This window comes from Hyla sarda, chromosome 1, assembly GCF_029499605.1.
Source record: "Hyla sarda isolate aHylSar1 chromosome 1, aHylSar1.hap1, whole genome shotgun sequence".
Classification (NCBI taxonomy): domain Eukaryota; kingdom Metazoa; phylum Chordata; class Amphibia; order Anura; family Hylidae; genus Hyla; species Hyla sarda.
The window spans coordinates 457,370,620-457,387,245 of record NC_079189.1 but is presented as its reverse complement, the minus strand read 5'-3'; the positions used below and the strand labels follow the sequence as shown (position 1 = coordinate 457,387,245).

General features: G+C 47.9%; 1 protein-coding gene across 5 annotated transcripts in view; it reads right to left on the bottom strand.

Moving 5' to 3' along the window:
* The window catches only part of DHX37 (DEAH-box helicase 37), a 98,725-nt gene that overhangs the window by 702 nt on the left and 81,397 nt on the right, over window positions 1–16,626 (bottom strand). For all 5 annotated transcript variants that reach the window (XM_056533810.1, XM_056533820.1, XM_056533792.1 and 2 more), the window contains exons 24-27: window positions 16,273–16,410; window positions 15,481–15,575; window positions 15,317–15,390; window positions 4,328–4,425 (exon numbers count right to left, since the gene is read on the bottom strand). In XM_056533810.1, the coding sequence (XP_056389785.1) occupies window positions 4,328–4,425; window positions 15,317–15,390; window positions 15,481–15,575; window positions 16,273–16,410 (405 nt within the window). The remainder of the gene's footprint in view (window positions 1–4,327; window positions 4,426–15,316; window positions 15,391–15,480; window positions 15,576–16,272; window positions 16,411–16,626) is intronic.

The window sequence follows — 16,626 nt, the reverse complement described above, 5'->3', positions numbered from 1 at the left end:
AGTACAAATAAAATCTCCTTTTCTCGGGCACTCTTCAATGGGGGACACCTATACTGATGGGACGTACCCTAGGGGGGGGGAGAACAACCACTAGTGAAAGGGGGCTCAGTCCCGAGACCAAACCCACTGGTCCGTAAGGCCTGCGGATGAGACCCCAGGCCAGAGATAACTGACGCTCAGAAACTGAGCTCCCAGAAGATCCCCCGGCCATGGAGATGGACTAGGATGCCAAAGGAAGGGACCGTGCTTGCAGAGACTCTAAGAAGAAAAGGTCAACTAGGAAGCCAGGTGAGCCAGCACCACCCTGGAGGAAGGAGGAACACAACGCCGAGGAACACAGAACCAGACAAAGGTTCTAGCCTGACTGTAAAACAAAAAGGGAAAAGGGCACACACGAGAACCTCATCCAGAGTCAACCGATCGAAGAGAAAATGGCAGAAAAAAAAACAGAGTATGTCTAAGCAGAAGGCAAGAACAGAAGGTGGAGACCAGAAAACCACTGGAAAAAGGAAAGAGACTGAAACCGGCTCTAGAGAAGCCTGGTGCATAAGATGAATTACCGAAACATCTGAAGACCCAAAACCCCTATCCCAGGAGCCCGCCACGAGCACCCGGGAGACAAAAGTAGCTTGACTGGTAGAATCGGGATGACCGGAACGCCCTTCATCTCGGGAGTACAAGGACCCTGAAGGAGGCAGGAGGACAGCCAAAAAGGAGCAGAAGACCATGAAAAAGAGCATCCCAGAACATCGGAGTGGCAGACATGGGAATTGGAAGTTCCGGAGTCTCCTGGAAGACTTATACCCGAAGGGAAGTAACCCAAGATCCGCGAAATGCTCCGAGTGACAAACTTCCGTGTCGAGACGAGAAGAAGCGCGGTACAGAAAAACCGCCCCACAAATGGGATTGCAGAGAAGTCTGGGCAGGAGAGCTACACATGCCCGAGACCTCAACCATCACTAAGGCCCAAAGAACCAGGAGGGCTGACGTAGAAAAGAAAGCACGCCACAGCATCCTAGGATAGTGTCCAAGACAAGGAGACTAACCGACCCTGGACCCCAGAGGTCCAAGCGGACCAGAGCCCTCTGAAGGAACATCCAGTCATGATGGGAACGGAGGGGAAACAAACCCCCTAGATGAGGTGAAAACAAGGGGTGGTCAAGAGGAAACCCATGCACTGACCAGCCAAACTCCCTGATCCCAGCACCCCCTGAGAAAGGGGGATGTCAAAGTGTGCCAGGCACCGTAGGATCAAGGAAATACCACCCTACGGTAACGGTACTAAGTACTGGGTGTGTGTAGCCCCCAGGAACTCTGCGACAACACATTGAGGTATAGAGGAGCAAATGTGCGTCCCTAGCGGGATCGGAATCCTGGACACTGAAGCTGGGCAAAGAAACAAAGACATGACTACGAATGCAAGGAAGGAGCATGCACAGATACACCGCAACCAACAGCATTGAGAGGAACACTGTGTGAAACCCTGAACCAAATGGGTGCCAACAGAGCCAACCCGGCCGTCTAAGGCCACAGAGCAGGCACCTGAGCCAGCCTGCGCAGGAACCCAGGGAGGATACCAAGAGACATAGGGGGGCACCAGGCCCCATGCCAGAACCGAGGTGCTCAACCGCCGCAGACCTGTGGAAACAAGACCACAGGACGGCCCGAGGCACACCCCACCGAGAGAAGGGAAGTCGGGCTGAACACATGCAGGGAGCCTTAGCAGATGTAGGGACACAGACACCTCATGAGTAGTGGGGTACCAAGACTGCAGACACGAAAGAAACTGCAGACCACCAAAAATCCGGCAGTATGGGAGACAGGCTCCGTACCCAACAGTGGGTCACAACCATGTCCCTAGCAGACCAACGTTGCACCCCTAGAAAGGGGAACAGAAAGACGGAGGAGACGCCCACACCCCATTTCCTAATGGCGTTACACACCAGAACTGCTGTCGAAGGTGCATGAGATGAACGATGTATGTGGAGCGGGAACAATGCAGACACAGTCTGACAGGCATAATAGTCCAATGAACCTACAGAGAGACACTATGTGGAGCTTCACATGGAAGTGAGTCACCGGACTGAAGTCACAGGAGCGGCAGGAATGGGGGAGGAGACCAAGTGGATTAGAAAACCATGCAGACACAGTCAGGAAATCTGGCAAAGGGACCATGGCCACACCAGGTCCCGCATTCAAGTCCCGCGAAGTGGGTTACCAGCCTTCAGCCGTGGGAGCGGCAGGCATGTAGAGAGGGGCTTGGTAAGGTAGGGAACCCCACCAACCAGCCTTTGGCGCAATGTATAGGGCCCTTGGAGCAACAAGGGGTGACTCGCTCGGTACTACTCCTTGGCAGTGGAATACCTGAACTTCCGACTGGCTGACTGGAAAGGATTTCTGAACACATAGGGTCACTCCTTCGAACCCTCCCACAAAAAGTGGGGTACAGGAGTATGACCGATCTGATGGGCGACCCGGTGGAATAGGGGACCATGCAGACAATGTCTGGCTTACCGGCATGAGTCCCTCATACCTGCAGACACCCTCTTACAGATTCCTCACACCAACAGTGAGGTATGGGAAAAAAAAACAGCCAAGCATGCGGCAGCCCTGAGATGGGAGAATGATAGCGGTCTGACGGGGATGAGTGCCCCTTCAGGCGCTGGAGATAAGGGACACAGTCAGATAGGCAATAACTGTGCCCCTTTGATACCTGTCGAAGGGCAGGGAGGCCTAGTCTCCATGGATAGAAACCCCGTTACCCTGGGAGATCGGGGGAGCATGAGGAGCCATGGATTGTTTCCCCCTCCGCCCTGCAGTGTGTCCATGAGAACACGCCAGGTTACCCCTCCAGACACCGCTCACTAGCAGTGAGCTACCGGAACTCCAGCCGCAGATACATCAGCTCCCTGGATAAGCGACAGGCGGCGGAGAAAGCCATACAGACCACAGTCTGGCCTACTGGTATGGGTCCATAGTAGACAACGGGTCACTCCAGTGGACACCTCGAACTAGTAGTGGGGTGCCGCAACCAGCCGCGCATGCGGCAATGGTGAAATGAGAGACAGATGAGACTACTGTCAGTCATAATGATATTAGGTCCAGTCCATGCCCACGCAAGAACACTTCCAGGGAGACCACACACAGAACGTGGGGATCCGGGTCGCTAACCGCAGATGCGGCAGCCTGTGGAGGAGGGAAAATGGTATGCACAAGCTAAGAAACCCGGATGGGTGACCGGCGGACATGACAGAAATGTCATGGCTCTCAGCGGTACAGGACAGTCACAGACTGTAATCCCGGTGAGATCCCTGGCAAGGACCCGCCATGGCAGGTCACATACGTAACCTGACAGAGTGAGAACCCTGCCGAAATTGAGTACCGACTCAAATGAAATTGCCATGTCAGAGCCCGTACAGGGAGACAAACAATAAAACAACCCCAACAGATATTAAGCTGAAAAGAACAGATATTACAGACCAAGGCTGTAATAGTGAATGGATCTCACAAGTAGAAATGGAAAATAAGGGCACAATTTACTCATTTGCCACAAGAGGGAGCCAAACGCCACTAAATGTTCTGAGTGACCAGCAGCAGAGATTTTTATTCTTTTATTAAAAACACGTGGTAGGTATTTTTCCACGGTATTTAATGTTTCCCTACCTTTTGCACTTTTTTTTCTAAGTTTTGCTGTATTATATATATATTTTTTACAACTGCTCTGAGCTGTGGAGATTTCTAGAGCTTGAATCCACCATATTTTCTGTGGAAACATTACATACATTAGGATTTTTGATGGAGACATGACCCTTTTCGGTTACCCGACAGCCACACCCCCTTTTCGGGTTTTCTAAGCAAAAAAAAAGTTGGTCAGGTGAAACAATTTGTGGTGCAATGCACAAAATTCTGGTGCAAAACCCTAAGAAACAGGTCAGGTTTGCAACAGTAAATCAGGGCCAATATGACATAAGTCACATGGTCTCCAGGGGAAGCGTGGTTATTCTGCAGTGGGTGGGATTGATAGCAGGGTGGAAGGAATGTACTGAAGCAATGCCACGCGCCCCCCCAATAGTAACCAATTAGATAGTTGCTTTTATTTTTCAAAGGCCTTCTTTAAAAAAAAAAAAAAAAAAAAAAAATTATAATAATAATTAATATATATCTGATTAGTTGCTATGGGCAACTGCACCACTCTTCCTCTACACAGGTTTTGATGAATCTATATTAGGTGCTATATTGGGGATAACTAGACAAATAAATCCTAAAATTTTTAAGAGGATTAATATAGCACATAGTAAAAAATTAAAATAAAAACCCCGAAACTTACATTTAGGATCACTTTTCCAGGCTGCATGCAATGAGGACAGATTGTCTGCTTTTTCAGAAACCAAAGCTCTTAATAAAATTTCTGTTCTAGGCTGAAGCCTGTAAGAAATACAAGAGGTCAAGTAAAATGAGAAAGATGGCACAACTTTATGGCAAATGTATATTTGCCTTCTTCTCTTTTATGCATAGGCTAATATAGCAACTATGTTCAAGTCTTTGCTTTACAAAAACTAACTGTACTTCTTCATGTAGCATCTGCCATAGGAAATAAAGAAAGTTGTAAGCAACAAATACAGTTGTGTTTGCATTATTTCTATTATTGCTTTGGCTTTCAATGGAGGGGCTAGTACTGAAGAGCTGCAGCAAGTAGGTCTAATGGAGACAGTGATGACACAGGAAAGACTCTTTCAGCTGTGTTTCCCCACTGGTTACAGCTGACTGCTGTGGTTTTAGCAGCAAGACATCATGTTATCAGCTAAATATCTCCTCAACCCCTTGCCGCAAAACGCTACGGCACGGGAGGGTTATGAAGCGAGCTCAGGAGCTGAGCTCGCATCATACCCGCACGGTCCCGGCTGCTATCAGCAGCCAGGACCCGTGGCTAATGCCGGACATCGCCATTCCGACAGATGTCCGGCATTAACGCTTTAGACGCGGCGATCAAAGTTGATCACCGTGTCTAAAAGTGAAAGTAAAAGCATCCTGGCAGCTCAGTCGGGCTGATCAGAAGATCGCGATAAAATCGCGATGTCCCAATCAGCTGGGACGCAGCAGAAGGGTGCCTAACCTGCCTCCTGTGCGTCCGAACGGTGATTGATTGCTGCAAGCCTGAAATCCAGGCTTGAGCAATCAACCGCCGATAACACTGATCAATGCAAAGCTATGGCTTTGCAGTGATCTGTGTAAAAGATCAGTGTGTGCAGTGTTATAGCCCCCCTATGGGAGCTATAGCACTGCAAAAAAAAAAAAAAAAAAAAAGTTAATAAAGATCATTTAACCCTTTCCCTAATAAAAGTTTGAATCACGCCCCTTTTCCCATAAAAAAAAAACTGTGTAAATAAAATTAAACAAACATATGTGGTATCGCCGCGTGCGTAAATGTCCGAACTAAAAAAATATATTGTTAATTAAACTGCAAGGTCAATGGTGTACGTGCAAAAAATTTTAAAGTCCAAAATAGCATATTTTTTGTCACTTTTTATAACATAAAAAAATGAATAAAAAGCGATCAAAAAGTTTGATCAAAACAAAAATGGTACCGATAAAAACTTCAAATCATGGCACAAAAAAATTATCCCTCATACCGCCCTGTACATGGAACAATAAAAAAGTTATAGGGGTCAGAATATGACAATTTTAAACGTATAAATTTTCCTGCATGTAGTTATGATTTTTTTCCGAAGTCCCGTATTTATCGGGGTATACCACGCACCCTCATTTTACCAAGGATATTTGGGTAAAAAAAAATTTTCCCCAAATATCCATGGTAAAATGAGGGTGCGCGTGTATACCCCGATACACCCCCAGGAAAGGCAGGGGGAGAGAGGCCGTCGCTGCCCGCTTCTCTCCCCCTGCCTTTCCTGGGGTCTAGAGCCCTGCTGCCGGCCCTTCTCTCCCGCTGGCTATCTGCGCCCCTGCCCGTTCTCTCCCTCTGACTATCGGTGCCGGCCATGCAGCGCATAGCAACGACGCAGGGGACGCACAACCGGAGGCCTGAAGCAGCGCGGACCCGACCCCGGCAACAGGTAATTATGCAACCGGGGATGGGGGGAGGCAACGGGGCAGCGGCGCCGGCAATGGGTGCCGCTGCCCCTTCTCTCCCCCTGGCTGTCGGCGCCGCTGCTTCTCTCCCCCTGGCTATCGGCGCCGGCAATGGGGTGCCGGCACCGATAGTCAGGGGGAGAGAACGGGCAGCGGCACCGATAGCCAGGGGGAGAGAAGGGCCGGCAGCAGGGCTCTAAACCCCAGGGCAGGCAGGGGCAGAGAAGCCGGCAGCGCTGGCTGTCTCTGCACCTGCAAAGCCGCTGCAGTTCATTGATTTAAAGCGCCCGCTTTAAATCATTGAACTGCAGCGGCTTATCGGCATATAACACGCACATAGACTTTAGGCTAAAAGTTTTAGCCTAAAAAGTGCGTGTTATACGCCGATAAATACGGTAATAAAAAAATCAAACCTATACAAGTAGGGTATCATTTTAATCGTATGGCCCTACAGAATAAAGATAAGGTGTCATTTGTAATGAAAATGTTCTGCGTTAAACAGAAGCCCCCAAAATTTACAAAATGGCGTTTTTTCTTCCATTTTGCCGCACAATGTTTTTTTTTTCCGTTTTGCTGTAGATTTTTGGGTAAAATGACTGACGTCATTACAAAGTAGAATTGGTGGTGCAAAAAATAAGCCATCATATGGAATTTAAAAGGTACAAAATTGAAAGGGTTATGGTTTTTAAAAGGTAAGGAGGTCCTTAACCCCTTAAGGACTCAGGGTTTTTCCGTTTTTGCACTTTCGTTTTTTCCTCCTTACCTTTTAAAAATCATAACCCTTTCAATTTTCCACCTAAAAATCCATATTATGGCTTATTTTTTGCGTCGCCAATTCTACTTTGCAGTGACATTAGTCATTTTACCCAAAAATGCACGGCGAAACGGAAAAAAAAATCATTGTGCGACAAAATCGAAAAAAAAACGCCATTTTGTAACTTTTGGGGGCTTTCGTTTCTACGCAGTGCATATTTCGGTAAAAATTACACCTTATCTTTATTCTGTAGGTCCATACGGTTAAAATGATACCCTACTTATATAGGTTTGATTTTGTCGCACTTCTGGAAAAAATCATAACTACATGCAGGAAAATTTATACGTTTAAAAATGTCATCTTCCGACCCCTATAACTTTTTTATTTTTCCACGTATGGGGTGGTATGAGGACTCATTTTTTGCGCCGTGATCTGAAGTTTTTATCGGTATGATTTTTGTTTTGATCGGACTTTTTGATCACTTTTTATTCATTTTTTAATGATATAAAAAGTGACCAAAATACGCTTTTTTGGACTTTGGAATTTTTTTGCGCGTACGCCATTGACCGTACGGCTTAATTAATGATATATTTTTATAGTTCGGACATTTACGCACGCGGCGATACCACATGTGTTTATTTTTTATTTTTTTTACACTGTTTTATTTTTTTTATGGGAAAAGGGGGGTGATTCAAACTTTTATTAGGGAAGGGGTTAAATGACCTTTATTAACACTTTTTTTTTACATTTTTTTTGCAGTGTTATAGGTCCCATAGGGACCTATAACACTGCACACACTGATCTCTAATGCTGATCACTGGCGTGCATTAACACGCCTGTGATCAGCATTATCGGCGCTTGACTGCTCCTGCCTGGATCTCAGGCACGGAGCAGTCATTCGTCGATCGGACACCGGGGAGGCAGGTAAGGGCCCTCCCGGTGTCCGATCAGCTGTTCGGGACGCCGCGATTTCACCGCGGCGGTCCCGAACAGCCCGACTGAGCAGCCGGGTCACTTTCACTTTCACTTTCGAAGCGGCGGTCAGCTTTGACCGCCGCTTTTAAAGGGTTAATACCGCACATCGCCGCGATCGGCGATGTGTGGTATTAGCCGCGGGTCCCGGCCGTTGATTAGCGCCGGGACCGACGCGATATGATGCGGGATCGCGGCGCGATCCCGCTTCATATCGCGGGAGCCGGCGCAGGACGTAAATATACGTCCTGCGTCGTTAAGGGGTTAAAACAAATCAGAACTGACCAAAGCAAAATCTCTGTAATGCATTCTAAGCAGTTATTAACCTCTTCTACCCAAGGGCAGTAAGGGGCCCTCTTAACTTATTTTACCAAACCCCAGGGCCATAGCCCGAGGTAAACACCCCTATTTAACACAACCCCTAAAATGTAACCTTTATTGTTACTCATTAAAAGTTTTCCCTGAGAAACAGTGAGTTACAACTGATACCAAGGCGACAAATGAAAGTAACTGTATATGGGAGTTACCACTCCTTTAGCTTTAATCAGCGACCCTGCAGTTGCCGCTATATATAAGCCTGCCTTGGAAATCACTTAAAATAGCACTCAATTGCCGGCCTCAGCATGTCGACAATTGAGGCCAGGCAATTGAGTGCTATTTTAAGTAATTTCCAAGGCAGACATATATAGCGGCAACTGCAGGGTCGCCGATTACAGCTAAAGGAGTGGTAACTCCCATATACAGTAACTTGGTATCAGTTTTAGCTCACTGTTTCTCTGGGAAAACTTTTAATGAGTAACAATAAAAAGTTAAATCTCTTTCTCGTAGCCTTCATTGGGTGACACAGATACTGATGGGTATATGCTCTTGCCACTAGGAGGTGCTGACACTAAATAGAAAAAAAGTTGGCTCCTCCCTGGCAGGATATACCCGCCCACTGGAAGTGAGGTAATCAGTTTTGTCACAAAGCAGTAGGAGAAGCCAACAAAGAGATACGTCCAAAGGACCCTAGAAGGGAATCCCGGATAAAACCAGATCTAACCAGAAAAAATCATCCGGACAGGACATGAAGAAAAGGGTGGGTGCTGTGTCCCCCAATGAAGGCTATGAGAAAGAGTACAAAAAAAATCTCCTTTTCTCGGTCACTCTTCATTGGGGGACACAGATACTGATGGGACGTACCAAAGCAGTTCCCTAGAATGGGGGGAAAAAAACACCTGAAAAAGGAAGCAAGTCCAGAGACTGAACCCTATACATTCATAAGGTTCACAGACGAGACCCTGGGCCAAGAGGCAACTGAGGCCTGCAAACTGAGGGTCAGGAAGGACCCACCGACCATAGAGATGGACTTAGAGGCCAAGAAAGAGACCGTTCCAAGTAGAGACAGTAAACCAATAGTCGCCAAAGAGACACAAGAGGGTCATCTTGGAGACTAGATGGGCCGTAACCATCCTGGTAGGAGAGAGGAAAACCACTCAAAGGTAGCACAGAACCAGACAGAGGGCTAGCCCGACTGGTAAAAAAAGAAAAGGGAACTCCAAGAAAACCCTATCCAGAGAATCAACCGATTCAAGAAAGCAGGGTGAGAAAACGTCCTGTAGAGCTGCATACGCCTGAGCAGAAGGTGAGCACAGACAAGGTGGAGACCAGAACCTCCAGGAAAAAAAGGAAGAGAGACGGGAACCGTCTCCGGAGAGGCATGGAGAACAAGACCAATGACCTAAACCCAAAAGGATGTAGGCTTCAAAACCACTGTCCCAGGGGCACGCCGCAAGCACCTGGGGAGAAGAACGTAGAGTATGAAGCAGAGCATGAACAGCGGGAAAGAACTTGACGAGGAAACCGCGTCTCTGTCCCAGGAGTATATCAACCGTGAGGGAGAAGAAAGGAAAAATAGTGCTAAACGAGGAGCGGAACGCCCCGAGATGGAGCACCCCTAACAACGGAGCGGCCGAAGTGGGAACTGGAGGTTCCCAAGGCTCCTGAGGTCCCAAGCTGAGGAAAAAACGGCCAAACGAGGAGCAGAATACCCTGGGAAGGAACACCTCGAATGACGGAGCAGCCACAGTGGGAACTGGAGGTTCCCAAGGCTCCTGAGGTCCCAAGCTGAGGAAAAAAACGGCCAAACGAGGAGCAGAATGCCGTGAGAAGGAACACCCCGAACAATGGAGCTGTCGAAGTGAAAGACCGCCCCACAAATGAGATCACGGAAAAGTCAGTGCAGGAGCCCTGCACATACCCAAGACCGCAACCATCAGTAAGGCTCTAAGAACCAGGAGGGCCGAGCTAGAGAAGAGGGCACACCACCACCACCGTCCAGGAGGTTGCCCTTGGACCCTGGCGATCCGAACGGGCCAGAGCACACTGAATCAGCATGCCATCAGGCCGGGAACGGAGAGGGGGACAAAGGGAACCCAGTTGGGACTCCCGGGTTTTGGGCACATGAAGGCTACCCAGAAGACTGTTGCGACAGTGCCACGCAACTGACAAAATCCAAGGGAAGAATGTACATACCCCTCCAAGGAGACCGCACGAAGGGAAGAGGAGAGCAACGGCAGGACCCAAATAACAGATGGTTGTTAGACTGCTGTCGCTGAGCCACACATAATTGCATAGACTCCTCCAGCATAGGAGAGACAACCAAGAAACAGGGTAGTGCCAGGCTGTAAAAAGGAGGGCAGTGAGCACCCAGGTATAGCCGGCGAAACCCTCTGCAGATTGCTCTCACTAAAACAAGTACCCAGCCAGGTACCCCACCTATGTAGGGGAGAAGAGAGATGGATCCATCTTGGCAGTAGAAAGTACACTGTGAAATAGCAAAAGGTCCCTATTGAAGGGGGGGGGGGGGGGGGAAGAGCAGTTGAGGCAAAAGTCAAGCACTGACCATGCCAAGCCCCCGACCTAGGAAGCAGCCCGAGGAAGTGCGTTTGGGGCGCAGGAAACAGTCTGTCACTGCGAGGCTGCTCCTCTGCATCTACCCGCTGTACCCTGCTTTTATGGATATTGAATAAAGATTTCAACTGGCAAGATTACCTGAGTGAGTGCATCCATTTTATCCTTTTGAATTGCATACTATCTGTTGCTTGTCCAGGAGTGCACCCTCAACATAGCCCCATTGGTTTGGTTGCTGGACTAGTCAATCCAAGACGGGATATAGGTGGATAGCAGTGCTGGATTCACGTTTGTCTTGCTTTGCATTCCCTGATCGCTGTACCCCCTGTGGAAGGGGGACTGTCAGGTACTGAAGGAGCATGCAAACGCCGCCCTGCAGCAATGGGTTAAAGCACTGGGTGAACATAGCACCCACAGGAACCCTAAGACAACAATTGCCAAAGTACACAAGGTACTGAAGGAGCATGCAAGCACCCCCGTTTTGCACTAGGTGAAAACACTGGGCAAACATAGCAACCTCAGGAACCCTGTGACAACAAACCAAGGTATGGAGGAGACATCAGAGTCCCTGGAGGTATTTGAACCCTGGATATCGGTGCTAGGTAAGAGACAAAGACTTGACTACAAAAGCAAGTGATGAGTATAAGTATCAACAGCATGGGGAGGTGCACCTCATTGGGGCAAAACCCAGGAACCTATAAAAAAGGGCACAAAGCTGTGTCAGCTGCTGACATAGCACATGTTCTGCAGTATGGAAAACAGACCTAGCATCAAACGGCTCACCAAGTTCTCAGCAGACCAACGTCGCGCCCAAGAAGGGAACAAAGATGGCTTCTGTTTCTGCGAAGGTCTATTGAACCTACAGAAAACGTCCACACCCTATGGTCCAATGGTGCTACACTCCAGGACCGCCGTCACAAGAGAGGAGGATGCATGCAGTGCCAAAAAGCATGCAGACAGTCTGACTCAATGGTAGAAGTTCCGCTGGTAGAAGTTCCAATGAACCATATAGTCACTCTTATGAGACCCCACAGAGAAGTGGGGCACCGGACACCAGCCGGGGAAGTGGCAGGTACAGGGTTGGTGACCTGGTGGATCAGAAAAATCATGCAGACACAGGCTGGCTAAGTGGTATAGCCATGGAACATACCGCGTCACTGCGTTCAGTACCCCACACCTAAAGTGGGTTACCAGCCGTCAGCCACGAGAGCGACAGGCATGCGGTGAGAGACCTGGAAGGGCAGAGAACCCTGCAAACCACAATGTGGAGCATTGTATGGGACCCATGGACCACACGGGGTCACTTACACGGAACCTCACCCTGGTAGTGGGATACCTGAACGTCCGCCATGGTGCGGGAAGTGCATGATAGGACTCGATGCAGTAGTAAACCATTTGGATGACAGTCTGGCTGACTGGTATAAGATCCCCGAACCCGCAGGGTCAATCCATTGAACCTTTCCATCAAAGGTGGGGTACTGGAGTACGCTAAGCAAAAAGGCAAACTGGTGGTGTAGATCATGCAGACCATAGACTGGCTGACTGTCATCCAGTCCCTCGTACCCACAGGGACACCCTATAAGATACCTCACACCAGGAGGGAGGTACGGGAAACTCCAGTCATACATGCGGCAGCCCTGTGATGGGCGATGTAGGCAGAAACCATGCAGACAACAGTTCGGCTTATAGATAGGGTACACCTCCAAATGCAGGTCTGTGGTGATAAGGTGACCACAGCACATATGTTATCACTGTGCCCCCTTGTCGCATGGGGGAGAGCGGGACGGCTCAGGAGCCATGGATAGTATCTCTGCCATCCTGGGAGATTGGGGGAAGCGGAGGAGCCATGGATTGTATCCCCGTCACCCTGTATAGGGTCCACAGGACACACTGCATCACTTCTTCAGACACTGCACACTAGCAGTGGGGCACCGGAACTCCAGCCGCCGATACAGCAGTCAGGTGATAAGTGACAGGCAGCGGAGGAACCACGCAGACCACTGTCTGGCTTAATGGTGTAGGGTCCATAACATACACCGGGTCACTGTTTCGGACACCTCACACTAGCAGTGATGTACTGGAATATCAGCCATGGATGCAGCAGCTATGAGATGAGATGTGACAGGCGACAGAGGAACCATCCAGACCACTGTCTGGCCTAATCCATGCCCACGTGGAAACCACTTATCCGGTTACCCAGTACCCTCCCGGGAACAAGAGCTGCAAGATGGACTCTCTAGGCCAAGGGGCAGCCAAAAAAGGCATATATATATATATATATATATATATATATATATATATAAAATAGAGGAGAAACCTCAAAACGAACCCTGAGCTTCCGCCAGGAATGCCAATGCACCATCAGGGGCACCACACCAATACCTTGCTCCGGTAGGGAGGGAGAGAAATACAGCCACGGGGACGGTAGACATGTCAATGACCTGATTGCATATGCTCCCACACAGAGTGGGAGCCCTGTATAAAAAAGGACATGCCAGAGGTATACCCAACTGGCATGTTAGAGAGAAAAAAAAGCTTAAAAAAAATCCAAGTGGCCCCCAGGAAAAGAACAGGCATTAAATATACAAGCCTGAGACAGGGAAGATGAACAGATTAAAGAAAATAATAATAAATAAATAAATGATATTACAGACCAAAGCTGTAATGGCTATTGGTCACCTCAAGAGGGAGAACACGTGAAGGAATTAAAATTAGGGGCTGACCATATCAATAACAGCCACAGGAGGACGCTTATAGCCAGACCATCACACAGAAACACCAGTTTTAGTTTTTTTCCCCTCTCCCCCCTCTTCTCTTCACAAAACATGGTGGGAAAAAAAAAGGGGGGGGGGGCGGGGCGCCCTGCGAAGGCCACCGCATGAGCCCGAGTGCCCTGTTATTATATATATATATATATATATATATATATATATATATATAATTTTATTTGTGCAGTATGGCTGGAGTGGCGTTTGAGGCACCTGCCGCTCCAGCCCATTCTCCGGTCAATTGCAGTCTGCCCCAAAACCTGCAGGGGGAGGTTCTGGGCTTGGGGGCAGAAGAACGGGCCGTGGCTGCAGACTAAAGTACTAGTCCGACGGCTACAGCCATAAAAGGCGGCACGGGAAAAACCAGTGCCGTGCTATCCCCCTCAATAATGTGGCTGATCCCGGGAAGAAGAGAGGCAGAGCTATATGACAACATAATGGCTCCCGCCGGCCAGAATAAAGTTAGAGCCGGGGAAGCAGAGTCTGAACAGCCATAGCGATGTGACTGGGGGAAAAGGATGCGGCCGTGGGGTACAGGGAGCCGCCACAAACAGCCGGCGGCTGCCCGGAGACAATGAGACAGTGGCTGCTGCAGGTCCCATCCGCTAGACTAGCTCAGTCTGCGGGCAGGAAGACATAAGGGGAACACCCACAGAGTCGGGCACCCCAGAGAGGACCAGGAGATCCCTGACTACAAGCGCCGGTTCACCGAGTGGTGGTGCTGGTAAAGAGACCTAGGGAGACCCTGCAATAAGGAACAACCAATGGAGTCCCACCATAACCCAGAGAAGTCACTGAGAGCTCCCTTGCCATGTTGGAGCCCTGCAGGCTACCTCATTAAGGGATCCACTACGAGGGGGGAGGTGAGGGTCATATACCTACCTGGCTATTGGCTATACTCACCTGGAGTCTTCGGCCAGCTTAACGCCACACTGCATCAAAGCAGGATGCCAAAGCGGGGCGAGCAGGGGCAAGAGCGGACCCGAGGTTCTACCCTGGTGCTGACTGTTGGCGAGAAGGGGTTAACGGCCCATACTCTATGTACCATGCCCCTTCGTCGCAGAAGGGGGAACAGTTAGCGCCACACTCCTGAACCCCACCTGAAAACGTAAAATCAAAGGAATGAAAAAAACTAACTAAACATCCCTAACTATAAAACAAGAAAAGGACCAGGTCTGGAGAACTCCAGACATGTGTCTTGCCTCCTAATGACACTAGCTAAAGCTGATTACGTCATGTCCAGTGGGTGGGTATATATCCTGCCAGGGAGGGGCCTCCTAGTGGCAAAAGCATATATCCATCAGTATCTGTGTCCCCCAATGAAGAGCGACCGAGAAAGTTACGTTTTAGGGGTTGTGTTAAATAGGGGTGTTTTATCCCAGGCTACGGCCCTGGGGTTTGATGAATGAAGCATTCTAAGCAGAGTGCAAACCAAAAACTAGCATGACATATATGATCCTAATAAGGCTGCATCCACACCAAATTTGGGGCACATGGCAGCTGGATCTGGTGGGAGAATTTGAAAACAGTTGTTTCCTTGCCAGGCCCGTGCCATGCCTAAATCATTACAATGATCAGTCAGACAGAGACAGCTGCTGCAATTTTCAATCTCGCAAAAAAACAGATACTGCCCAAAAATGACCTGACCGGAGTCACTAGCTGATTCTGTCCAGCTCACAGAAATGAATGAAGTACAGTGGCAACCGGTTTTCAAAGTCTCCCGACAGATCTGGCTGCAATATGCCCCAAACATTGTGTGAATGCAGCCTAAAGTAACATGATAAAACCTTAAATGCCAATAAACCACCAACAACATAGCAGTAAATGCAGTACACTCACTTACTTAGACCATGTTTTCAGCATTGTTACAGGATTTGATAATAAAATACTAGTGTAGGACCCCAGGGTTTCGATCACCTAAAAAAAAAAAAAAAAAAAAAAAAAAAAGATATCTTAGAGAATAGAATTGAGTGCTGATTGAACAAGTAAAGAACTACATCTTTATACCTTTCCTTCTAGTAAAAACTTTGCAAAATACTTGTAGCGGTCAAGACCTTCTGGATAATCCACCTCCACAGCAGGCAGCTGCCATCCACATCGATCTGAGTGGACAAAGATCACAAATTTAATAATCACTTAAACCCACAGATAAATGAGATTTGAGAACCTACTAACCTACTACAGCCCAATTTACACACAGCAGCTGAAATTTCTGTGACTAAAAATTCCTATCATTTTCCCCATTACCTATATGTATTTTTTTAACTAATTAAAACCAGGTACTGACTTTATTCTGTGAGGGGTACCTGGAGTCATTCTAAAATGTCTGTACACTTCATGACTCTTACAGGAACCTGATGAGAGATTAGTGGACAAGCTTCGCTGGACACTCCACATGCACAAATATTCTACATCCTGACATAATCAGTGACGTGTTACTACCACAAAAGCAGTTTATCTTTCATAGCCAAAAAGCTTCATCATATAAAACATCATGGCTCATGAACATAAACCGGAGTATCACTAAATGACTAGGCAATTTCTTTTCATTTAATGCTGCAGCTACAGGTTCGTTATTCGTCTTCTGGAACGTACAAATATCTTTGCAAACACTGATGCTTCCTGTAAACAGCAGAAAAATTCCATATTTGGATTTTCCGAAATACTGTTACTGTGAATCTAAATATAAATTCCCTTTAGCCAAAGCTTTAGCTTTCAACATTACTAGCCAGAATATGTAAAGATCAGGACAATCTTTGAACCAAGAACACATTTGAAAGCATCCGCTAGTATACATACAGAAGGTACTTTGTCTGTAACACTTCACTCTTCCCGACACTTGACAATAATAGGGAGCAGGATCTTCTAGAGGGTCTCCAAAATGACAATACTGGGGAAGCAGGGCAGGAATCCACTCTGGCTCAATGGAGGAAACACCTAAAAACAAATGACACTCAATTGGAATCCAACATTTTTAACTAGGCTATTACAAAAAAAAAAAAGGCTGTTGTAGGAGGGATCCAGCAGCGTTAAGGCTTCTTTATATGGCTGAAACCACAACAGTAGTGTGAAAAGAGCCTAATAGGCTGTTCTGTTATCTAGCCACTTGAACAGGAAGTACTAAAATTGTTTTCATGCATATGAAAAAACTTG